This window comes from Catharus ustulatus, chromosome 5 (genome assembly GCF_009819885.2).
Source record: "Catharus ustulatus isolate bCatUst1 chromosome 5, bCatUst1.pri.v2, whole genome shotgun sequence".
NCBI lineage: Eukaryota > Metazoa > Chordata > Aves > Passeriformes > Turdidae > Catharus > Catharus ustulatus.
Window position 1 is genome coordinate 67,646,281 of NC_046225.1, and position 26,108 is coordinate 67,672,388.

A 26,108-nucleotide genomic window follows, 5' to 3' on the forward strand; every position below is an offset into this window, starting at 1 on the left:
TTTGCTTCACCTTTAACCTTCCCTATTCACACTAGGCACGTCTGCCCATGCTTCCTTCCATATTATGCTCAGCATTTAACATACAAGAAGGACATTTAACAGTTTCCTAAAGAAGTTTCCACTAGCAAAATATTTGCAAAATAGCTCAAAGGAAAAATATGAATAGCTTAGTTCCCAAAGCACTCAAATTCTCTATCAAGACAGCTGTAAAGAAACATCAGCCCCAAGTATGCAGCCTTAGCTTTCTGCAGAGTTCATGCATTAAGCACTGCTGAGGCCTTACTTGGGTTCTGCTCCAACTTTTAACAATCAAAATACATCTTGAGTAATTATCTAACACCTATTATAATTAACTACCCATACAATATGTGGCTAATCATAATAGTAAGGATCTGTATTGTATGACTGAAAGCTCCTTTCTATTCCTACATTCCTACTGAGTACAGTGCCATTTCTTTATTGATCCTGCTGTCTATGTGCAGTAAGAAACATAAAACTGTATTTCCTAGAGAAACTGAAATCCAGTTGAATCTACCAAAGGTACCAGTCAGATACAAAGAGTTTGCTGTCCCCAGCCACATCTTTCCCATTGAAGCTGCATAGTAAATACTGGTATATGGTCACTCATTACAGATGGGATCTTAATGAAACCATTTTATGTGAAGGTTTTACTTATTTGAAGTCTGTCTTTTGAGCTTTTCTAGGTACGAGTAGGGTCTTACAAAGTCAAATTATGCTGGACTCTGCACCTAGTAAGACATTCAAATTTTTACATTTTGGGAGAGGATGGGAAGAGAGGGGAGAATACATACTGAGTGCAAGCACGACAGTACTCCGATTTGGAAATGCCAAATGCCACAAGATCTCCTTTGATCTCACCAATAACAATGATTATGAATAAGAAGCAAATCTGCTATCTGTACAAAGGACACCTGATGCTTTTCACGTAGTTTCCAAGTCCTTGGGAAAGAACAGGCTGTATAAACAACCCCCAACTACATGCAGATTTAAAATATGTTTTTTATACATTATCATATAAAAAGTTAGACAGAAAGGGCTGCCTTACCAGATTATCAAGCATTCGCATAAGAGCTTCAAACTCCTGTTCACCAATCTGCCATTTGGGATGGGACACAGTACCCTCACCTGCTGGAGACTCAGGGGAACGAGACTTGGCTTTATACTTCCCAGGATCAAGAAGCACTAAGTTGTCAGGTCCACCTGCACTGGCCAGGGTACGTACCTTAAAAACAATAGAGCCATCTTTAATTTTCTTGTGGGGAATGAGGTGAAAACAACCAAAAAAAACCTAAAAACTTGGCATAAACCCAGAAGAAATCTACTTCATCTTAAAACTAAATAAATGAATATGCTTGTATAAAAGTTGTCTTGAATCTTTGAAAGTATCTGTTTTAATGGGCAGCAAACTGATGGTTTCAATACAGTACTGGAATATTGTCAGTGAAACCAAAGTTTTGAATGTCTCCCCACAATACAGTGATATCTCACGTGGTTGTGTTAGTCTAGATTCAAGAGTTGAACCAATAAAATATGCAATTATTAATCTGTTGGAGGTTAATACAGCAGACATAACATATTAAAGCTCTTACTTGTATCTCACAGGCAAGCACTAGGTTATGAATATAGTAGAAAGCTTCCTCAACAGTCTCTCCGACTGACACTAAGCCATGGTTTCTGAGAATAAGGACCTAGAGAAACATTGAGAGAAAGTTAGCAGAACATCAAGTATCTTCTTGCTCTTTATTAAAGAATTTTTGCTACTCATTAAAGAACATACCTGTCACACAAACACATTGCCCTAGTCCTTTTTCTTTAATTCTAGATGTTTTCTTTAATTATTTCTTTAATTCTAAATACTGACCTTGCTTTTAGGCCCCAAATTTTTCTGAATAACCACCTTTTCTTCATCATCCACTAAAATACCATGGTAGTCATGATAAGCTACTTCCCCTAGAGAAAGTGCTTCAGGTGAAATTGGCAAGAGACCACACTTCATTGCAGAGACCTGAGAAATATTAAAAGAACTGATTTAATGACTTGCAGCAGAAAAAGTGAAAAAACACAGTGATGAAAATTAAAATAAGTTTATTTTTATGTATTAGATGAATTTATCTACAGGTACATACAGAGTGGTCTTAGAGCCTCTATTTTTGATAACTTTTGGACTGGATGTAAAAGTCAGATTGATTTTTGGTCTGGCTCAATATGGTTGTTTTTACATGACAGCAACATCAATAGGAAAGGACTCAGGAAGAAAATCCCAAGAAACCATCAAATCCCCAAATCAGCTGTATCCTTCATTCCTTCCACTCCATTCAGTTATTTCCCCCTCCTGCTCTCATGCCAAAAGAACTTCGGTGATACAGATAATTTTGCAGCACTACAGGTAAACTTAAAGACTACTTTTTGAAAGGCTACTCTGCAATTCACAATTCTAGAAATTTGATCATTTAATCCTTGAAATGGTTGTATTAATCTGATTAATCAGTTTATTTTTAAAAAAATCATCAGAATGTGAACACTGAAAGTCACTCTCTCAAAACATTCCAAAGAAGTAGAACTGATTTGTAATCAGTTTCTCCAAAGAGAAATATTGGGAAAGTTTCAAATATTTCAGAAAACCTTGATAAACTGTGCTTTACAAAGCCAACAAAGTATGCTAAAGCTTTTATGACTCACTGCCAAAAAATCTGTTCTTCTGTGGTAAAGGACACACATATTTGACAGATATTTTCCAACGACAGAACTCAATTTACTGTCTGACCATTCAGGTACCAATCCAGTAAGGATGGCCTCTGATTCAAACAGATTCATACTTGAATACAGACTAAAAGGTTCTCTGCCCTCCAAACAGGAAGCAAATCTACTTTCCACCTATTTTCCCTTTGGGAGGGGTGGGGGAACAGGACACAGGACAAAGCTGGAAGGGAGCTTACCGCTGCTCCTGCAGGTGTGTGGATATGGACAATGCATTTGACATCAGGTCGAGCTGCATAAATTGCTGAGTGCAACGTAAAACCAGCTTGGTTTACTCCCAGGTTAGTGCTTCCACGATCAACCACATCTCCCTGAATATTGATTTTAACCTGGGAATGAAAAGAATTATTTTCATAATCAAGACTCAAAAAAATCGGATTTAATTCAGCATCTACCACTGAGACTCTAAAACCAGTTGTCATCATTTATATCTGAAATGTCTAAAGTTTCTCTCAACAAACTGGACTCAACAGGCTTTCAAGGCCATGAGATGATTCACTGTACAAACGACCTGACAGCTCCTCACAGGCAGATCAACTGGAGGACACCTGGTGGTGAACATGGGCAAAGAAATCTCTCAGTACCAAAACCAGCCAAGTTCAATAACATTGTTCTAAACATATTACACAAGAGTAAAATATTCTCTAGGATAGAATTTAAAATGACACACATATATACATATATATATATATGAAAATTAACAATTGCTTACCAGACTAGATGCAGTGACTTCACTATAGAGGAGTCCAAAAGGTACAATAAGGAAGTGCTCTTGCTCAGAATTTACTCTGGCCTAAGGATAAAACAAGAGTGAGAGTCACTAAGAAGATTTTATTAAAGCATACAAGAAGAGCCCAAACAATTAAAGTCACTTTTACATCCTGATTATGGAATGGACAAGTATGGCTATAACACACAATAGGACTTTCATGTATGCTACAACAGATAACCAATGCACAGCACTGTTAATTAACTCATGTTGAATAAAGATGGCAGTAAAGAGTCCTTCAGATTGGTGGAATTTAGTAAACTCATATTCTGTTATAATGGCAACTCACTCACTATGGATAAAATGAACAATACTGAGAGAAATGGGGGGAAAAAGTTAATTCTTTCACTTGAAAGAGTTTACACTGCAACTGTATTTCTACCCTAGTAAGACAGAAGGTATGAAGTAAAAGGTTGTGAGAAAAGGCAAGAATTGGCCCACAGATCTAAAACATCTTGATGCTGACAAGAATTTCATCACTGATGCTGGCTCCTGTGAGCAGTACAGCACCTTGAAAAATTTCTACCAAGTATCCTGACCTTTGCTTATGTTTTTTCTCTCTCATCTCATCTCAGGGGTTTATAATATAAAAATAATTTTGGCTTCAATGCATTCTCACCTTGGGATGTATCTTTTGAAAGTCTGTACAATAAAAAGTACAGGATATCTAGGTAATTAAGGTGCCTTTTGATGGTGAGTTAATAGGCTTCCTAAGTTTTACTGGACACATGAGACAACTCCCTACTTTGTTGAGAGTCTACCCAGCATGTGGGTAGTTTGTGTTGTGTTTGGGTTTTTTGTTTGGTTGTTGTTTGGGTTTTTTTAATTCAAAGTTATTTATGACTTTTGAATTTCCCTGAGATGTAGCTACTTTATGCTCTTTCTGACCCATGTCTTCTACTAATAGCAACATTAAATACAGTAACTTCATGATCATAAGGCGCACCGGACTATAAGGCACACTTCTGAGTTCAGGGAAAAATTTTAGTCAAAAGGGTGTGCCTTATAGTCGTGAAATTGCTGTATACAGATACCTTGCTATAGTTCTACTGCAGGGAAAAAAAATTCTAATAAACAGTTGTGCAGTCATGCAAAAAGCTTCTAGAACAGATCTAGTTTCCTTTACAACCAGCTGGGAACATGCTACAGAATAAGAGCCTTTAACTGAAGCAGTCAGTTGAAGTTAATCTGTACTTATGAATCACTAAAGTAGTTCTCCACTACAGAAGTGCAAATGACCAAGAAAAATCTTATTTATGCAAGACAAAGAACAAGTATTATTCAAAATATCCCAAAAGCTAATAAGCAAGCTCAAATCGAAGACAAACAAGCATCAAGACTCACAAACCACTTTGCTTTAGGATTAGATCCAATTAATAGCTCATGCCCTCAAAACAAACCAAGACCTGATGAATGATGTCTACCTTCTGTAAACCTGTAATCTCAAATTCTGCCTGACACTGGAGGCACCCAAGTTTACTCTACATTATTGCACTTGACATGAAAACCCTGGAGGTACCCAAGTGTACTCAACATTATTATACTTGGCATGAAAGCTCTTGATGCTCTGTAATTCTGCTTCTGCATCAGGACTGCACCAGTCTGAGCAATTCCACATACAGTAACTGTCAGTGATTGACAAGGATCCAAAAAAAGCAACAATACTCCACCCAGCTCCCTGATATGCCCAGATGGAAATTGTGAGGGTATGAGGGTATGTGCCATTCTCCTCTAACACAGAGACTTATAACCCTCACATGAGGCTGTTGTACCTTTACTCTTACTTCACAAGTGCACTGGCACAAGTTTTTAACTTGAATGGAATTACCCAGTAATTGCAGCACCCACTCACAAAATAAGTGAAAACCTGGAGTCAAACACCAGCACTGCATGAAGTGGTAGCATTCACCACATTCCAAAGGGGTGTCTTATTACTACTTAATAAATACAACAACCTTGTTTTATATCAGCTTCTGAAGATAAATTCTATTTTTCAGTCATCTTTCAGAATGCTGTTCACTGGAAGAGCTTGTAAAAGACAGGAGAACTATGACTTGGGACTGCTGCTGACAAACCAAGAGCTTTCCAGTACTGTGCCATTCAGAAGTGACTAAAACACTTTCAGAAACTCATTTTCCAAATGGTTTGATTGCCTTCCACCTCAACAGGTACCTTCTCTACTGGGATCTTCCTTTTACTCTCCCCCAAAGAATGCAAACTTGAGGCATTCTACCCCAAACCTCTTCCCTTGACAGGTTGCTCTTCGTTACATTTACCTTTTATCTAAATGTACAAACATTCCCAGGACTGAACTTTACACTAGAAAGCCATCTCCAAACCTGCTTGCCTAGTAAGCATTTCATTGCATTAATGTCCCTTTTACAAAATCAATTCTCCTGTCACGTATGAAAAATCTGGGGGTGGCACAGAGTTGTTTACAAGAACCATTACGTTTGGATATGTTCCCTTACAAAAGGAACCGAACAATCTAACCAATACTGTCTTGATCCTATGCCTACACATATCATTTATCATCTTCATCTGTTCACAAATAATATGCCTTGAATTCTCAAAGAGCAGAAAAATAATATTTCCATATTTCATTCTAACTGCAGCTAGAAGAACTGAAAATACATAAAGGACAACCTCTACTATGTAGAATAAAAAACATTTCAGCTCTGTTAGGACAACAATTGACAGGGCTGCACACCACAGCTGTGACTTTACTCATGAGACTCATGTTGATCATTCTTCTGGCATATAAAACCTCCTTGATTTGACCTCCTTGTCATTATTTTTATGGATGCCAGTGATTACTCAGTCACAAGGAAAATTGTTGGCACACTGCATTAAGCAGAGAAGCTCGCTAATGTTCAGAAATAGTATGGCTTCTTTTTCAGAAAGGCTGGTACCTGAATTATAAAACTCAACTGAATGACTAAGAAGTTATTTTAGTACTTAGCAAAAAAAGCAAGAAAACTATGAAATGATCTTGCAGAATAATAAATATAATTATGCAAAGCATTTGAGACACTAAAAGACTGAGTCTTTCAGCAATCTTTATTTCATCCTAAGAACTTTACACTCTCTCAAGACTCTATTCAGACTGTGGTAGCTGACATCCAAGCTGAAATGCAATGACAAATCTCTTCACTATTATACTGCTTTCAATACCACTTTGCTCTTCTCACACACAAAGAGAAAATGACAGGGGAGGGAAGCAATTCTCTTGTATGTTAAAACAATTGGTTCAGTTATCTGTTGATTCAATACTCACTGTTATATGATTGTAAATAAGCTGAGACCAGCCAAAAAGATCTGCTAATCTGTAGAAAGCTGCCAATTTGCATCGTAACAACTTCTCCCCTTTTTCATAAGCAATGGAATCTGACCCTCTCAGATCATTCACTGGTGTTACCATGCCAAGACCTGAAGAGGAGAAACAAGGTAAAAAAAGCACAAGGCAGGTTGAGTTCAGTATCAATTCAAACCTAGCAACATGCACCACTATTATATCAGTTGTTTTTACTGGTTTATATGAACACATTAACCTAAGAAATGGACAGCAAATTTTCATTCCTTTAACGGAATAATTTATATTACACAACTACGACAATCTTGAGCAAGGTTATTCAGCTTTGGTAGACTCAGCATTCATTTCCTTCCCTACTATAAATTAGTGCTATCATGACAGTCCATTCCTTAGCAAAATATTTTTTCCTCTCTCAAACTAATGATTGTTTGTAATATCCATCTTCATTGTTAAAAGAAAAATGTAATCCCAAATATTGCACTTTTTGTGATACAGGCATTCCTGACAAGGAGAATTGCACACCTAAAAAGATGCATACAGGTTCATTTACTGAGTACAAGCTAGAGAGAGGAAGATTATGGTAAATACAAATACCGTAATTCTAGTTACAGTGCAATTAGAAATGTGATTAAAAGTAACTGAAAAAGCAGAACCAGGCCATGCTATGCTCAGAACTAAAGGTTTATTTCGAGCAGAGGCAAGGATTTATTTTATCTTAACACAAAACCTGTGTGCATATGCATTTGCACATTCTGGGTTTTTTCCTGCTTTGTTTTGCTTGCTGATGTTTCTTGTCTAAAGTTTCACTTCACAGGAGAAAGCTGCAAACAGTATTTTTCAATGGCAAAAATAATTAATTTCTAAGGACCTCCACTGTTACCAGACTACTAATGAGTGTTTGATTTTTCTGAAGACAAACCACGTCACAATTAGCAGTGTTTAAATATTTAAAAATTTTTAATAGCACTGATTTATCAGGTTTATTTTACTATTTAGATACCATCCTTAAATAGTTTTGATATAAACTATATACCTGAAGCACATTGCATACCACTGTGGCATTTAGAAAATAATCAACTCATTTCATGTGTACAGAGTTTGCATGAGCAGAACAGGATAACAATAAACTTCACTGCACTCTTATTTCATTCACACTGTCTTCATTTTAAGCCTTTCAAGAAAAGAAAGGAAGGAATTCAGCTCTGATCACAGAAGGTGCACTCACTCATGTTTAAGGCAGCCATTCCACCTTGAGGTGCTGCAGGGTAGACATTTGGTACGTGCGTTGTCATGAAATCCGCAATCTGCTGTAAAGCCAACAACCCTGTTGGGTTCTTCCCCTTCTTAAACTGCTCCTGGATCATGGATTCCAGTTCTTCACAGAAGGCCTAGTAACAAGACACTGCATGTTTAAATGAACTTCAGACTTTCATACACAGCTTCTTTTTAGCACTTGGATGGAGCCATCCTACATCTCTTCTGAAAAACACCTCAAGGCATAACTACCGGGTGCATACTGTAACTTGAAAACATTGCTCTCTGGAGCACCAATGATCTGAGTCACTTGGGGGTTTTTTATGGAAATTGCAGCATTCTCTTTTCAAGTAACATCAAAAGTCTTTAAGCCTTGCTAGTATGAATTTCTGGAAGGAGGAGAATGTAAAATCGACTTTAACACAAAATGTGAAAGGAAAAGTAGCAGAACCAGAAAAGAAAATTTGTCACTGTGGTTCACACGGTCCTGAGAGCCAAGAAAGCATCCAGGAGCACTGAAAACAATGAACATTAAATTTTTAAAACCTGTTTAGACGAGGGGTTGCTTATAATTTTCCTGTTTTTTTCCCTTTTTAATATATTTTAATTGGAAGGAAGAAAACAGGAGTTTTGACTATTGTTGATGGTTCCTGCTTTTGACAAAAACACTGGAATTTCTACTGAAAGAGAAGTACTGCAGTCATTAAGTCATTACTTTTTTATTAAGTGATTTATTGATATTTTCATAAAACAATGGGTTGACTTAATAGGAAAATTGTGCATGCACCACCACATCTCTATTCCAAATGAAGTTATGTCACAAAATGTTTTGTATCTAAAGTCACCCACCAGTTATTACAAAAGGAACAAATGTCACGAGGGAAAGTTTGTTTGTGCACTATCTCCCCAAGGGAACATCTTCAATATTAAATGTCAGTCATTCATACTTCATTTACTGTGCACCTTTGCAGAAAGAGATTATAAAAATATTTCATATGTCCAAATCCCAAAAGAAAAACTGAGTACAGGACAAACCTGCCTTGTATAAGCTACTCTTTAGAGTACATTTAAACAAATACGTGAAACCAGTGAAAATATTTTACAAGGATTAGATGAAAAATATGAAAAAAATGTTGATGATTATACAGATAATTCCGAAAGCCAGAATGAAGAGTTGCTTTGGGAGTAGACCATAAAAATTCAAACAGATAGAATGAGGAAAAAATCAGGAAAGGTCAACAAGAAAAAAGAACAAATGGACACATGATATCACAAAATTCTCCAATTCTGTACTGATAGTGACAATCTGCCACTTTAAAGAGGAAGGATTTCTTTTCTTACTGGGCTTTGAAGAATCATGGAGACTCTCTTCTTCTGTTCCATCATGTTAAAATCCTGGCGAAGGTCAGGTGCCATATTTCTTTCTCTCAGATATTCGGGATTATTTTCATCAACTCGATCAAAATACCTCTCTTTATGAGGGGCTGTTGTTGGAGGTGGTGAAGTCACCACCCCCACACCAGAATCACCATTCATAGCACAGTTTTAAGGAACCTATGAAGAAGGACAGAGAAGAATAATAAATAAAGCAAGGAAGTAATTATGAAATTCGTATGTGTTTCTACATTCAAAGTAATAGTCCAAATTAATCTAAAATTAACATGTCTTCCCAAATGAGAAGCCATGTTTGTGCAACTGCATCGCAATATTCTGGAGTAAGAAAAAGGATTTTAATACACAAGATCAGAAAAGTAGGTTAACATATGAAAAGTCAAATATGCTATATAAATTCATGCAGCACAAAACTAATATGAGATCTCCCATTTAAACTGAGAGGGAAAAAAATCCTTAAGCTGTCTGGCCAGATTGGTTTTTAGAAGCATGGAAATCCTTCAAACCTTCTCAGAGACAATGTCAGAAGTACCAGACATGGGCCTAAACTCGTTAGTTTGGGGCTTTTGCCTTTCAGTTTTCTCTTAAAAAGTTAAAGCAGACATGAGAAAAAGAATATTGCACAAATCAGAAATTAAATCATCACTGCAATTAGTATATTACACGTGTCCATTAATATGAAGAATCAACTCCACCAAAACAAGCTGGGACTGCCAACACATTTCTGGATCCAAACTCAGAAATCTCAACTTTCAACTCAAAGTGTTCTTTTCACATTTATTTTAGGTCCATTCAATAATAGGCACATCACTACATTAGCATGTGGTTTTTGGAATCTGGAAAGCACAGACACACACAGCCCCCATTCCCTGGCCAGGGTTCCTTTCAGTTTTACATGTCCTAGTCAGCAACTGCTGCCTCTACCAGAAAGGCTGAAAGCTCAGCCAGTATTGCTCATACACACCTCCTCCTTCCACTCACATCCATTCCTTTGTGTAACATTATCCCAGTTTTCTGGGCACAGGATCACAACCCTCATTCCAAAAATCCTTCTCAGAATAATTTTGAAGCCTTCCACTGACAAAAACGCAGTTCAATAAAGCCACCCTCGCAACACTTTGAGATTCAAGCCTCCCTTTCCTGGTCATCTGATACATCAAATTACAACTAAGTAGAAAAGACTGTATATATATCTTCATGTAAGTAATCACTCTTCATCTACATCTAAAATTAGTAAGGCTGTACATATGTCTGTATTCTTTTGCCATTTTTAGGTTTTTGTTAGGGACTTAAACTGCTTCTAATTTGCTTAGTAATTTATTTGCATGCTTATTAGCTAAAATCACTTCAGATGTGAACACACACAGCAAAGGCAAGTTTACATAAATTCTGAAATGCAGACTATGTTAAACAAAATAATTGCAATGAAGAAAATTATCTACTTCAGGACTCCAGAAATTAGCAGATTTCATCCTCTTTAGTTCTTACATTAGGAAAGAAGTTTCAAAATTCAACTCGTTTCCCATATCAGGAAGAAAAAAACACTGAACTGAGACAGCTGAGCACAATGAGCAAAATAAGGTATTTTCCTTGACTCTGCAGAACAGGATATTACTATGAAAATCTATGTTAGCACTTAAACACTCAATGATTTCCACCCACTGAGTTACTAAATAAACACACAAAAACACCTCTGCACTGCTTAAAATCTCATTTTAAAGTTTAGACTTTAAACATCATGGTTGATTGTTTTCTTCTCTAAAGCTCATATGCACATCTTTATTATTTCAATTGCTCACTTTCCTTCACCCACAGAGAAATACAGGGTACAGCAAGGAGAAATAATGTTTTTATCAACATGGAAAAGCTTTTCAGGTATTAGACCTGGGAAATTTCAAGCAAAGCAAGTTACAGCAAAGTAGACACTTCTCCTTTGGCAGTTTCAGACGCCTAATCCTTCTAAGTTCTCTTCCTCCTCACAACCTCCCGCCTGCACCATCTGCCACTTCCTTCCTAGAAAATGCTTTTGAAGGCCTAACACTTTTTCCAATCTCCTGAGCTCTATCAGCCCTACTACAGCCTCTGCACCCAGGGCTTTGTTGAAAAAGAACAATTTGCAGACCCAAACATGCCTTACAGTAACAGCTCACTTGGCCAACTGAAGTCTGAACTTCGCCAGCCTCTGCTTATCAAAAAAATCAGGGAGTTCAGAAACAGCACAATGGCAAGTGAAGGCAACCAGAACCACTCAAGTAGTTCACTTCATACTGCATTCTGCTCAGCACAGCCACAAATGTGTCTTTACTGAAAAGCAAAGCATAGGAAAACTAGCAAGTTTGAGCTTACTACCAGCAGAGAACAGCCTGTTCCTCCTGCCTGCTGAGGCATTTGATGTTCAGGCTGTGTTTGTGTCATGTTGCTTGTGCATGCACAATGTAATTGAAATTAAATTGTATACACATCTGCAAATGTAATTTTGCATTTAATTATTTACACTAATTCCATCATACTTTCAGAGTACCCAAACCTATTTCCAAATGAATGACACACATAACTTGTCTGTTTCCTACTCACATTGGAAAGAAGCTGGTCCCCAACAGCCTGCAAGGGCAACATTAAAATGGGATCACAGTGTCTTGCCAAAGTTTCATTACCTCTCCAAGTACACGATGGCATTCAAGAAGGTCTTGGGAAGCTATTACTTCATCACTGTGTAATGGCAATAATTTCCCATGAAAATCAATAATTAACATTCAGTGATGACTTCATATCTAAGATTAAACGTGTATTTCATAGCTCACTTTTGCAGACACTCAAAATTAATAGCATCCCTGGTGCAAGGTACAATAATTAATTGTTTTAACATAACTGTAATAGTAATAGTTTTAATGGCTGTCAGTTACTGATGTTAAAGGGATCAACTTTCAAACTAGAAGCAGGCATGCTTGACAACACTTTGCAAAGCCACTGAAATTTATTTATGAGTTTCCTTGAAAAACCCTTTGGGAGTAAGGCATGATGAACTCTCCAGTAAGAGCTTCAGTAATATGAATGCCTATAAATAAATGAATGGAATCTGAACACACCATGGGGAATGGCCAGTGATTCTATAAACTGGAAGGTCACACTGAAAATCACAACAGTCTGCCCAGGCAGTAAGAATACGTATGAGAAAAAAAAATTAAGACCGTCTTCACACCCACAACACTTCAGAACAGACAGTTTCTTTCTGATGTAGTCCACTACAACCCCCCAGTAAGATAAGCTGCAATGCCAGAGGACTTTCTGCCACGATAAGTGTTTCTATGTGAGAGTCTGTTCTAACACAACTGTGTCAGGAAAAGCCACACCCTTAACTGAAAAAGCCATGGTTGGAAAATGCGAGTGCACAGAAAACCTTCTGCCAGAAGCAGTTATTGTCAAATACAGACAGACAGAGGGAACAGCATCTATCACTGTGGGGTGCAAAGGAAAACAAACAGCTGTGATAAAATCCAAACAGCACCTTACAGTAACAATTACATCCATTCTTTCAATACCTATGCACACACAAACTCTGTGGGGGCCAATGTCCCAGCACATCACACAAGAGCCAGCAGCCAACTTGCAGCACAACGTATTTACCACGGGGTGTGCGGATGTGTAAGCAACTGCTGTGAACGGGTTGGCTGGGAATTACTTTTAGGAAACCAGGTTTATAAAATCCTCTTCTCTTTTACAGGTACTGAGCACTGTTTACAAAAAACATTCTGAAACTGGTATTAGTATTTCAGGTTACTTTTATTATTCAAAATCCTCTTCCTCCCCACTCTTTTCTAGCCCAACAGTTTCATTCAAGGATTCACTTAAGAGGAATGTTACAGGGTTATGCTACAGAATTCAGTTTAAACATATGAATAAAGTTTTAGAACAGAAAGACAATAAAACTTTTCACATTAACATCCACAAAGAAGAAACATCTTAATTTTTTTAAGCAACTTGCATTCCTCAGGACTCAGATGATACACATATAGTCAAAGAAGTTTCAACAGGTAGGACTGAATAATATTCAATAAGAATCTACAAAAAGTTAAGGGTACATCATAACCTCACCCTTAAATCTGAAAAATCATATAATTAAAACTCCCAGAATTTATTTGGGTTGAGGTCTTATTGCAGATAATGAACTTATTAAAATTTTAATATTAAACTCATTTTTGTACATGGAATTTGGGACAGATAAGTATTTACATCTTCAATAGGTCCAGTGTTTCTAACTAAACCATCATACTGAATATCATGTGAATGCTGTGAGGATTATAAATGCTTCACAATTTGTACATTAGTTACACTTCTTAAAAAATAAAAAAAGTTCTGCAATCATTTAAAGGCTGGTTTTGTTTTGCAGTAAGTTGTAATGGATTATTTTTTGCTGCTCCACACCCTGAGGAAATTGTTTTTTACTAGGGCTGCAGCCAATGGAATTTGAGTTAAAGGCTTCCTGCCACCAGAGGACTGAGCACAGCTCTCCACACCAACACAGTTTTAAGCCTGCTGAGGCCAAGGCAGAATAAAAATACACTCTGAGAAGCAGGAAGAAGGTTGTGACAAGGTGACTAAAAAATTCAAAATACACTGCCACTTCACAAGATAGGACATGCAATGGGGTTTAAGTTTAGGAGAGTTATCTGATCAAAACCTTACAAAAGCAAGTTATATCATAGAGAGAGGGGGAAAAAAAACAAACAAAAAACCAAAAAAGTAAACCAAGCAAACAAAACCAACAAAAACAACCAAAAAAATAGACAAAAAAAACCAAACAAAAAACAAAATAACAAAAAATCCACAAAAATCCACCCAAACCTGCTCTCTTCCTGGTAGCTTTCAGTTTGTTTGTACAGAACAACATGCAAGAAGAACACCTGTATGGGAGTTTGTGCCAAATCTGCAAATTAAATGAGCTGCAACTTCTCAAATTCACAATTGCTCATTCATTCTCAGTCACCAGCAACAAAAATCAGGGGCACTCAGTTCCAGAATATGTTGTTTTGTGACCTGACAATGATAGTTTTTTGAAAGGACTGTCAGAAAAAAATGGATACAATACAAATTACACTATCTCCACTCACACCAGAACATGTCACTACATCTACCAGAGGTAAAAACAGATTTGACAAGAAGGAATGGGGAAGGGACAAGGGGGTAGCAAAACAAAATAACTCATTTTCTTCCCTGTTGTGCAATTAGCAGTCTTTGAAGAGTAAAAGTTACCTAAAAATCTCATGCAAGGGACAGGTCAGGCAGTGTGCAGCTAGGGGGAGGGAAGTGAGTTCTGTTTTGGATGCAAACACAAAAATAAAATGCAAAAGAGTCATTTTATAGCCCAGGAAAGAGCTGGGGGAGTGCAGAAAGCTACAGAGCTGAAATTACTTCATGGGGAACTCATGAGGTGACAGGAGGGAGGAAGAGGAAAGGAATGGGTCAGGCAGCACCGGGGTGGGGTAGAATAAACCTGAGAGATAAATGAGCCACTGTAAATAGAGCTACAGTGAAATTTAAGTTGGTGGGAAGAGGACCAAGGATGCATGGAAGCAGAATATCTATCTAGAGAAGAAAAGGTTTCATTATCACTTGGTGTCTGCAAAAAAACTTACAAGATTGCACTGCTAGCACTTCACTCAATATTCTGATACATTCTGTATTTTTTTCCTATTTCCTTTACTTTAGAGTAACATTTGCCAAACTTCCCCCTTAAAAAATTAAAATAACCTATAATAGAGAAATTGTTTATGATTTGCACTACGATTTCCATAATATTCAGTGACAGCATTTTGGCACCACTGACACTGGATTTGTTCTTGCCATTTCAAATGTTTCCGACTGAACTTTCAAAAGGAAAAGTTGGCATTATCTTAGGAAGTCAAAGAACAAAGAAAGTAAATCATGACTGTACCACTCACTAGACAAGGTACTCAGTATCATGAACAATTATATTATTTTTTAGCAAATGTTTCCAAACTTATGCATCTTCAGAATTTCCTCTGCTCTTTGTTTTCAAACAGGAAGAGACTATTCCATGAACAAGAACAGTTATTTCTGTTATATTGAATGCAGACACTATAAATTTTTTTCAACAGAGATAATACAAGTTACATATGGGACTCTAAAATTTAGAGAAATCCAACAATAAGTTTATATAGACAAAAGTATTTCATTTTTATGTGTATATCATGCTTTAGTAACTACAACAATAGTTCAAGAAGCAAACTGTGTTTAAGAACAAGGAAACAAATAGACTGATTCTACTTGAAATCCAGAGACTGTCAACAATTATTTCCTATTTTCACTTTCACTAAAACACTGAAATCAGAGGCCTAGCACAATGGGAAGTGAGTGATCTCAAGGTTACAAAAAAAACAAAACAACAAAAAAACCAGGCTAAGCTGCTGAGTTAAGAGAACATTTACAAAGCCCCCATGATAACTGCACCGGGTTTAAAACACAGTAATTGCTGCCTAGCTTTACCAAAGCCAAATGAAGCAGCTGGGTGGGAAAAGCCAGAGCAGTTTCAGGACAGGCAAATCATGCCAGACCAACCCGATCACCTGCAACAAAATAACAGCTTCTGTCAAGGGAGAGCAGCAGATACTGTTAACAAACTTCAGCAAAGCGTTTGACACTTTCCCACAGCCTTGTCCCGGACAAACCAGCAAGACACCGGCTGGTGGCAAAACGAGCAGGAACTGGCCCACAGGGGGCACTCAGAATGGGCTGGTGAATGGTTTTAACTCAGGCTGTCACAAGTGGGGCACCCCCAGAAGACACTGGTGGGACCCACACTTCTCAACATCACCACAAATAACCCAGATGAGGGGTGTGAGAGTACTGTCACCAGGTTTGCTGGTGGCACCACACTGCTGAGGTGGATGTGTCAGCAGGGAAAGCCACCCCACAGACCGGGACAGGCTGGAACAGTGAGCTGGCAGCAGAGTGTGGAGTTTAACAGAGACAAGTGCAAGGTCCTGCAGCAGTGATGGCACCCAAGAGCCTGGCACAGGCTGGGATCCTTTGCTGAGGGGGACCTCGGTGTCCTGGTGCACAACAGCAGCTGAGTAGGGCTCAGCAGTGCAGCTGCTGCAGCAATGAAAGCAAATCAGACGCTGGGATGCACCCACAGGGGCTCCACGAGCAGAGATGAGAGATGTGACTGCCACAAACTACCAAGAGTTTGGCAGGCCACACCTGGAATACTCCTGTGTCCAGCTGTGGTCTCCACAGCTCAAGAAAAGACAGACAGACTGGAGAGGGTCAAAATTAAAGCCATGAAGATGATCAAAGACTGTAGAACCCACTCTATGAGGAAAGGCTAAATGAGTTAGGTCCTCTCCTTTCTCTCTGAAGAAAAGAATGCTTGGGGGGACACCATCACACTGCTCCAGAATTTAAAGGCTGGCTACAAAATGGAAGCAGGTTCTCTCTTCACAAGGAGCCACATGGAGAGGATACAAAGTAAAAGCTGCAATTTTCACCAGAAGAAGTTTCACCTTGATAAAGGAAAGATATTTTTCACGCTAAGAACATCACTAGAAACCATTCTCACCATGAAAATGTTGGAATCCCCATCAGCTGGAGGTATTCAAGACAAGCTGGGCAGGGTGCTGGATAATCCCATCTAGGCTACCTTGTCCACAACAGGTTTGCTCAGATAACCTTTTGAGACCCCTTTTAACCTGGGCTGTTTTCTACGATTCTACTTAGCAAAAGCCCACTTAAGATTTATGCCAGAATTTAGGTGGGCAGATTCAGCTGGGGTATTTGTTAAAGACACCTGTCTAAATTCTGCAGAAGTCTCAGTGTATATTGGTCAGAATTCATAAAACAGTCCTTGCAAACAGAAGAGAAGCCATCATAAAAATCAACAAAAAAGAATAAAGAGAGGTTTTTTTTTCCTCTGCCTTTAATAAAGGATTTGAAAGACCAAAAGTATCAAACTTGTAGAAAACAGTAATCATTCAGCTCTCCTCCCTGACCTGGAAAAGCATTGTATCCCCAAGATTGGACACTGCAGGAAGCTGAGAATGACGCACAGGGAGGAACAGGGCAGCACACTGTGCTGCTCTTCCCCTCACTGGAAGGTACAGTTGCAGCCTGTGCTCACTACTGATACAATTTTCATGTTAAATCCTAGCATGATATATTAATTTATGATGGAAAGATCAAATTTCCAACTAACAGCTCATTCCAAGTTAATTAAAATGGTAAGGAATCTAATTCTAAATATTAAAATTATGATTTAAAAAATAAAGATTAAAAAGACCCTTCAAACTGCTAACTTCTATCTCCTATTGATAAAGTCCCTGATCTCTTCCCAGCCTTTTAACTCCACCTCCTCCAGCCCTTTCTTTCTCCAATTTTCCTGCTAAGTAGTTTATAAAAAAACCAACACAACTGCCATTTCTAGCATCAAAAGATTTTGTGAGAAACTAACAGTTTCAAACCTACTTATTAACTCAACATCAAAATTACCTTACTTTCACTTCTTTGACTCAGAGACCTATCTGCTAGTTCCATACGTTTCTCATACAGCATTTCTGGAAGTGTTCAGAAAGCTTAGGGAAAGTGATAACAGAAAACTGAATGTCACACTGTTCATGAAACACAAAGAAACTTTCTAAATAAGTCTCTTTAACCACAGACACTTAAGCTTTTCTGCTGAAACTCTTATTAGAGTTTCACAAATGTATCACAAAATTTGCATGCAAATGACAAAACAGGAATTTAACCAGTGTCTCTTACATTTCTTCAGACAGAAAGTGCAAGTACGACTTCTGCAAGTTCATCATACACTCTTCCATTGTTTCTTATCAGAGGAGCACCAATGGTGTTTATGGCACTGGAGACACTTCTCCTTCCCACTGCTTCAGTGTCTATTAGCCCCAGAAATAATTCTCACAGTTCAGTGAAAAACATAGGCTTCAGTGTTATTGTTCAGAGAAGTCTCATGATTTTCAGATAAATTTATTTAATGAAGTTACTCCAACACTGAGATTAAAACCTGCACTTAAAGAGCCCCCTAAATGAGTCCTCACAATTACACTGCCAAATACTATTGCAATTTTATTTCAGAAAATTGATTCCCAATTCAATAAGTTTCTTGATTCTGTGGTTTTTACTTAATGGTAGTGTAATATCATAAAACTCATTTTAACACATCTAATGCAAAGGAGTACAAATGGAGACAAAAATTACACCAGAAATACTCAATGTTGAAAAAGCAAAATTAGAAGGGAATTCAGGATCTGTCACAGATGACTGAACAGAAGTCACCAGGATTATCCTGTGGCCAGGTGTTCTACTGTAATAGTAAAATCAAAGAAAAACAGAAGTAGAAAAATTACCTTCTGTAACTAAAAAATACCCCTCACTACTAGCATATTATTTCACCTGTTTCAATAATAGATATGAAATATCAGAGTTCACAGAAGGGCTACAAAAACAGTCTGGAAAGGAGAAGTGGAACTTGTAGGATCAGTAGCTTGATATATTTGGTGAACCAGAAAGATTAATTGGTCACAGAGGTGACAGGGCCTTTCAGTCCTGCTAACAAAGTATGGAGACATTTAACACTTGGCAGTGAATAACAGACACATTTGCCCTTGAATAGAGATTGAAATTTCCTAATCCCATATACACAATAGTGAGCCAATAACTCTGCTTTAAAAACCTTTGTATAACACATTTTAATAGAACTTCCAGAATAGCTTCTACTACCTGTCTGCACTGAGATCAGACTCTGCTCTGAAATGTATGAGCCTGCCCTTCCTTCTTAAGCTTTGGGAAAAATAAGTTCCACAGGCACAATATGCTCATGTTATCTGCAGCTTCCAATGCATTTCCAGTTTTCCAACACCTTTTTTTTTTTTTATAGCACCTTCCTCTGCTAAAAAGTTGGTGACAGCTGGAGACTGAATGTCAGACTCAGAGACAGAACCAAAAATCCTCCTTAATCCTTCCCCTACGCTCAGGTCAGACTTGCTATCAGGACAAAATTTCTGTCAGAACAGGTAGAATATCTCTTACTATTTTTTAATGATCTTCTAGCACAAAATACAAATTCCTGAATCATTCAGGCATACCTTACCCTAGAAATTTCAGATACAAAACCTACAAAAGTTTCAAAATATCTTAGTGGATCTCCCTGGTTTCTTTGATACATTCAGCAGTTTATTCATGGAAAATTACTTGCTCAGGTTAATTTTTAAGTGTTAGGTTTAACAGCCTGTTTAATAAAAAGAGCTGCACTGGAGACACCATGACTCTATGCCTTGAACAGAAAACATTAGTGTCAAGTATCTTTCCAGCCTGCTTTATTGGGACAGTAAAATTCACCATGGATGTTACAGAGACTCAGAGACACACACTGAACAAGTAATTTACACTTTCATCCTCCACTTGTGCAGAAAGTAACAAGATAATGTAAAAATTAAAATATTTTCACACTATTAAAATTCATGGATGGTGGCAGCAGTATCAGAAAATAAATTGACATTTATTTTTGCCATCAGGGCCACTAGTCTGTACAAATAAAGAGGTTTAACCCAAATACTGCTTATTTTTAGGTTTCTGTGAACCCACATGCACTTCCCAAGCCTCACACCAAACACACCAATAAGCCACCGCCCTGAGATTTTTGAACACAGGTCAAATCAGATCACCAGCTTTCCAAGGGCAGGGCCCCAGCTTTATCCAAGAAGCAAAGCATGATCAGCATGTCTGACCCAAAAATGAACACTGGCCTTAAACTGAAGTTATAAAAGCTGCTAGACTTCTAATTCCAGGACTGGATTTGTAAAGGGACACAAACATACACGTAAGTTTCTTTAAGAAAGTCACTAGTGCACTAAAGTGAAATTAGATGTTTAATTTGCCAATGTAATTGATCAGGTAAGAAAGTGTCCATAATTTCCACATATAAGCATTTGAAAGCAGATTTTCCTAGGAAACCCTTAAAGCCAGGAAAGTCCCCAGATTCCATTAGAGCACTCCACACAGCCCCCAGAAGGAAAGCCATCTGCACTTACCAGAGAACAATTCCCTGCTGCTTCACACAAGAGCAGCTTCACAGAGATGTGCAGTGGTTGCAGTGGTGGCTTTAGCAGTGAGAACTAGGTCAGGACCTGTGACTGAGGACAAGGTTTTACTTGTCCACTGTAAACCTGGGGGTGCTTCTGACACAGCAGTTCAAGAGCAAGAGGAAGCAAGGCTCTTCCCACAGCAATGGGGAGGCTGCAGCACTGCATGAGACCTGGGCAGCTCAGAAGCAGCTCCAGCAGAAGGCAGAGGACTCCAGAGCTCCTATGAACACTGCACACAGAATCAGTTGCAAGTTGGCTACAACATGCTGCTGTAGGTACAGTGATGAGATAAACAAAAACTTTCTCCTTCTCTCAAGATTTTCTTTTGACCTCAAGGCTCAACAAAATAAGCAAAATGAACAAGCCCCTCTACTGTGCAATACGACCACAGTAGCACTGTTTCACTTTACCCATAAGGTTTTATAATTTTTCTGATGATTTTACCTGTACAGCATTGCCCTTCTTTTAAATAAAAGGGACTGGACACTAGAATAAGGCAAAACTAAACTTTATTTATATGTTCATTGGGTTTTTCAAGAAGGTCATACTAGATCAGTGTCTAGGGAAAAAACAGATCCCACACATATACCCAATGCTATCACAAATACAAAAAACCTGAAAAACTCATGTTTAAAATGTAAAATGATTACAATGCTCACCATTGTCAAACCTTTCAAAAAACACTGTTACTAACAAAAGCTCCTACAAATGACAGAAAAACTTAAAACTCATTTTTCAACAGGAACAGATCCTTCCCCATTATTTAAAAATGCAAGAAGTTTCAGTAGTTTTAAGTACTCACATCTAAAATATCAGTATCACAATGCATAAAGGATCAACTGAATGCAGTAGTGCATAGGAAAGGGCCCCATTTTGGCCAGGATCCAGTTATTTTCATGGAGACTGAATAGCAAGGGATGAGATTTCTGAAGCATGTTGGCAATGAACAGAACAATGTCATTTAACCCTTTGAACTACTCTGTAACAGTAACTTCTTTCAGAACAGCTGGATGACATGTCTTATTTACAGGGGAGAGAAAAGCAGTTCAGAGTCTTTTTCCCTCAGTTACATATAAAGAATAAAAACATTGCCTGTTAATGCTATGATTTCAGTTTGTGCAAGCATGAGTTATTTTATGGGTTTGGTTGGATATTTTAAATGTTACTTTAGGTTAAACACTGAAAAAATTTCTGACTCTGGAATGAAGAATCTGTTGACTTATTCATTTGGTTACTACCCTCTGGAACAGAAGATGTTCTGGGATAAATTCTTAAACAGATCAGATAGAAAAAAACTCAAATCAGGTCATTTTAGTTTTAAATACAATTGCATTGACAATGTTAGAGCAAATTTACAAGTAGTGTATTCCCAAGGGTTCAAATCAGCCATAGAATTTATGACAGGCTGTTAAGGGAAACTCCTCACTACAGTCTGAGTTTAACAAACCCCACAGACAGTAACAGTGAAGGTGGCTTGCCCAGAATCCCTCTGAACTGCCCATGGACACACAGGAACAAAGACACCAAGACTCCACTTGTTTCTCTCACCTCTAATACAGAAAAGATCACACCTAAATGAAAAATTTTCCATTTATCATTACTGGTAAGAAGTTGAAGCTGGAGTGTTGAAAAAAGGTGAGTAGGAAAAGATTCTGTATGGGGATTTTATCCACAAGACGAATGTGAGTCTAGACCTACTGAAGTTAAATAAATAAAGAGGGAGGTTTTTGGGGGTTTTTTAATCAATAAAGTCTACAAACAAACAAATGCTAAAATTCAAGCACATGAATTGTCAGATTCTGCTTTCCAGTTTACTCTGACTGTGGGTTTTATGGAAGAGCTCTGAAAAAAGACTGCAAAATTTCAATATTCCAGTTCAATTTCTTCATTTACCAGAAGCTACTAAACCTTAATAACAGCTCTTACACATCCTGATGCGGAAACAAGACATTCCTATTCAAGCAAGGGCAAACAAAAAGTGCATAAGCAAACCAGTTTTGCTTTCCAGGCTGAAAAACTATCAGTATGTTCCTTACATATTACAATAAGGAACAGTTAGGTTGCATGAAATGACAACTAATTTTGTGATGGTAAGACATCACAATCATTAACTCTTCTTGTTCTTCTCTGCTCCTGCTCTGAGAGACACAGTTTTGGAACCAAACAAATGTAACTTGTCTATCCATCAACAGTGATAATTTGTTTTCAGAGACCTGGACTTACAACCCTGCCTTTTTTTTTTTTTTTTTTTTTTTTAAGATCTTATACTTCATGATGCCATTTTTACTTGAATCAGAGGTGTCTTTAAACCTGTCTTTTTTATACAATATCCCATTTTGTTGATAGATTTGTGAGGTGAGGACACCATAAATCTTAAGTATATTGTGGCAGTACTTGTTGCTACTCAAAATTATGTAATAACGTCTCAATAACCTCTCATCAATTTAAGAATCCCATGGATTTCTTTATGCTTTTCAGGAAATGATAATACAGTTATAAAGAATTAGTGTAGATGCTCCAAAAGATTAGGAAAGCACACAAAGAAGGAAGAGGCTAAATAACAGAATGTGCCACTTGGAAACTGCCAAAAGCAGAAATTCAAGTTTCTTGATTAATTCATGACTGATATACCTACAGCTTTAGAGATCCTACAGCACATGCCTCACAAGTAAAAACCCTGCATTATTATGAGACTGGCTAGTTGAGATTTTTGAGATGGAACTAACCTGAATATTCATTACTAGATGCATGAATTTTGCCATTTTTTTTCCCTGGTACAGTATCCAAGTAACTCAGAAATTGCTCCATGATTAGAGAGCATGCAGGCATTATGCTGGAACCAGCAAGTTTGATATATAAGCAGCACAAATGCTGGGGAAGGGTGTGTTACCAGTTCAAGCAAGAAGACAGTGAATCAAAGCACATAAATAAGGCAGAAGTTTAATATGAAGACTAGAGATTTCAAGCAGACTTGAATCAGGAAGATGAAGGCAGCAGAGATGCTGAATTTTTCATTACTTTCTCCATGTTCAACTTGGGTTTTTCTAAGTGGCATCCCTCTGTTCTTTTACAGCACTTCCCAGTTTTTATTGGGGGAGGGAAAGAAAGATAGAAAATGACACAAATTATGACACAAATTATTCTCTTAACACAGTAAAATTGAAAAGAATTTTAAAAGCCTGTATGCAGGAGGAAACAAATACCTTCAGAGAATGTAAACCTAATCTTGACATAAACCTTCCATGTGAGACTTTATACTGCACTTGCACATAAAAACAGCTTTGAAATGTGAATGTCACATATGTATTTTTGTTCTATTTCCAAATAGACAGCAACAGCAAGGATTATTCAAGTTCAAAAAAATTATTGTACATAGTGCTTAACTGGATATTTGTAATTCCTTCAAGTAGCTGAAAAATTTTAGGAAGACATTGGTTACACATCTTTTATCCACCTTGCACTAAACATTTCTGGAGAGTTTTTAAATGTTAATATCCTTTGTATAGGGCATGCATTTATCTTCACAGAAGTCCAGAAGTGACAGTAAGAAAGTCCATGTCATTGCACAGCTCCCAAAGCCAAGAACATTCTCTTTTCCATCTCTCAGAATGTTCCTGATGATTTTAACCTACAGATTAAAACATATCAATTACAAATTAAAGTGTTATTAGAACTCATTTTCCTACATTAGATTGCCCTTCTTTCCATCTTAGGAAATAGTATGTCAAGAAACCCCTAAGAACTATATTTTAGGAGCAATTATCTATGTTTTCCTTTTTCACAGGCAAGTGTGAATGTGCTCCCCACCCCAAAATTATGCAGTTTCCTACTTCTGGGTAAACCTCAAGGGTCATGTACACCCACGTGGTAACAGATGAAACACCATGAGAAAACCACCATCCTGACTGCACCATCTCCCTTGTCAGGCAAGTATTACCCAGTTAAATATGGCTGCATAAATTAACACCATGCACACTCAGAATTTCTCTTCCAGCTCAGATTCTCATTGTTTCCACCTGACAGTGGGAAAAATATGTTATTTACCCTGCTCAGTAGGGTTTCAGAATTGTATCTGGGGGGAAAAGCAGCAGCCCAGTTTCTCCAGTCACTGCAAACCACATAAGCACAGTGTTTAAAGGCCATTTTAGTGAAGCCACTTTGAGAATCAGAAGCAGCTCAGACATTTCAGCACTCTCAGCCATTCTCACTCTTTCTATGAGATCTATTTCTTTACTTTTGAAGCAGGACTTTCTTGGTCTGCAGAGGGTTACTGAACCCTGTGAACAGAGCAAAGCAGCATGAACAAAACACAGAAGGACAGGCACCAGGTATGGCACAGAGATTCTGTTTGCACTGCAGGACCAGGACCAGAATGGCTGTCGAGTCTCACACACACAGCCCAGGTGAAATGACACCTCATGCTCTGCCGCTACAGAGAGGGCCCATCAGAAAGGCTGCCTTCCCTGGAGGCCAGGCTGCATGCATTTACATTTTGAGTGTTCTCTGCCATGACTCCCAAACCCCAGGAGGTTCACATCAGCTCTCCCTCCTCTCTTCCACACACGCTGCTTTGGGAGCACCAGTCCCAAGCACACAGATCTCTGTTAAGGATCATCCCCAAACATTACTAAAGACAGACATGCACACCAAAGTATCCAAACACACAGTCACAACAGTTTTGCACTGCTTTAATGCTCTACAAAACTCTTTAAATTGTTACTAAAACCAAAAGAACAAAACTGAAATTGTGCTTCTGGGTACAATTGTGGACTTCCTGAATTCAAGTCCCAACGTAAAACACAAAAGGCTCCTGCTCGACACATAACCCTGTTTCCAGATTATGGATGGATAATGTTCATTTTTAAAGACTATCTTTAGGCAGGGATTATTTTAGTTGACAAACATTTGAAGATTAACAGGAAAAAAATCCTGTTTCTACATATCTATCTTGTGATTGGTTGTCTTAAAAAAAACTCCACTGGCTATAATATCACAATTATTTTTATTCAGATCCCTATCCAAGCAACAACTCTTCTATCCACAGACAAGATGTACTCCTATGTTTCAAATTCACCACCACCAATACCTAGAGAACTTATAAAAACATAGTACCAGTACTCCTGTTCATGTTTGACTAGTAGTGACCACAGACTTTTCCCCACTGTGCTCTAAAAATCACATCCAGCCAGCATGGTGCTTGCAATTCCAGAAACAGAAATTTAAATTAAAATAATGAAAATCAAGGATATATAGGCTTGTAAAATCAGTTGGGAGTCAGACAAGGATCCTGAATAAGTCTCACAGCACTAACCATTTTCATTCCTGACTTAAGCTGTAAAGAGAACTCTTTCTAGAAACCCAACTGTCACTGTTTTATTGCCAAAATATGTATGTGCAGTTCTTTCAAGTTCACTGAGAGGCTACTGGCATCAAAAACTGCAAAGCACCATGACATGTATGCAGCATTCAAAGCCAGAATTCTAAACCC

The 26,108-nt window shown here is 37.9% G+C and overlaps 1 protein-coding gene across 13 annotated transcripts in view; it reads right to left on the minus strand.

Annotated features, from left to right (window-relative positions):
- ADD1 (adducin 1) overlaps positions 1 to 26,108 on the minus strand; it is a 64,743-nt gene that overhangs the window by 22,728 nt on the left and 15,907 nt on the right. For all 13 annotated transcript variants that reach the window (XM_033060099.2, XM_033060098.2, XM_033060095.2 and 10 more), the window contains exons 2-9: positions 9,456 to 9,668; positions 8,086 to 8,248; positions 6,825 to 6,976; positions 3,491 to 3,571; positions 2,958 to 3,107; positions 1,883 to 2,026; positions 1,611 to 1,709; positions 1,067 to 1,243 (exon numbers count right to left, since the gene is read on the minus strand). In XM_033060099.2, coding sequence (XP_032915990.1) covers positions 1,067 to 1,243; positions 1,611 to 1,709; positions 1,883 to 2,026; positions 2,958 to 3,107; positions 3,491 to 3,571; positions 6,825 to 6,976; positions 8,086 to 8,248; positions 9,456 to 9,650 — 1,161 coding nt within the window. In that variant the 5' untranslated portion in view covers positions 9,651 to 9,668. The remainder of the gene's footprint in view (positions 1 to 1,066; positions 1,244 to 1,610; positions 1,710 to 1,882; positions 2,027 to 2,957; positions 3,108 to 3,490; positions 3,572 to 6,824; positions 6,977 to 8,085; positions 8,249 to 9,455; positions 9,669 to 26,108) is intronic.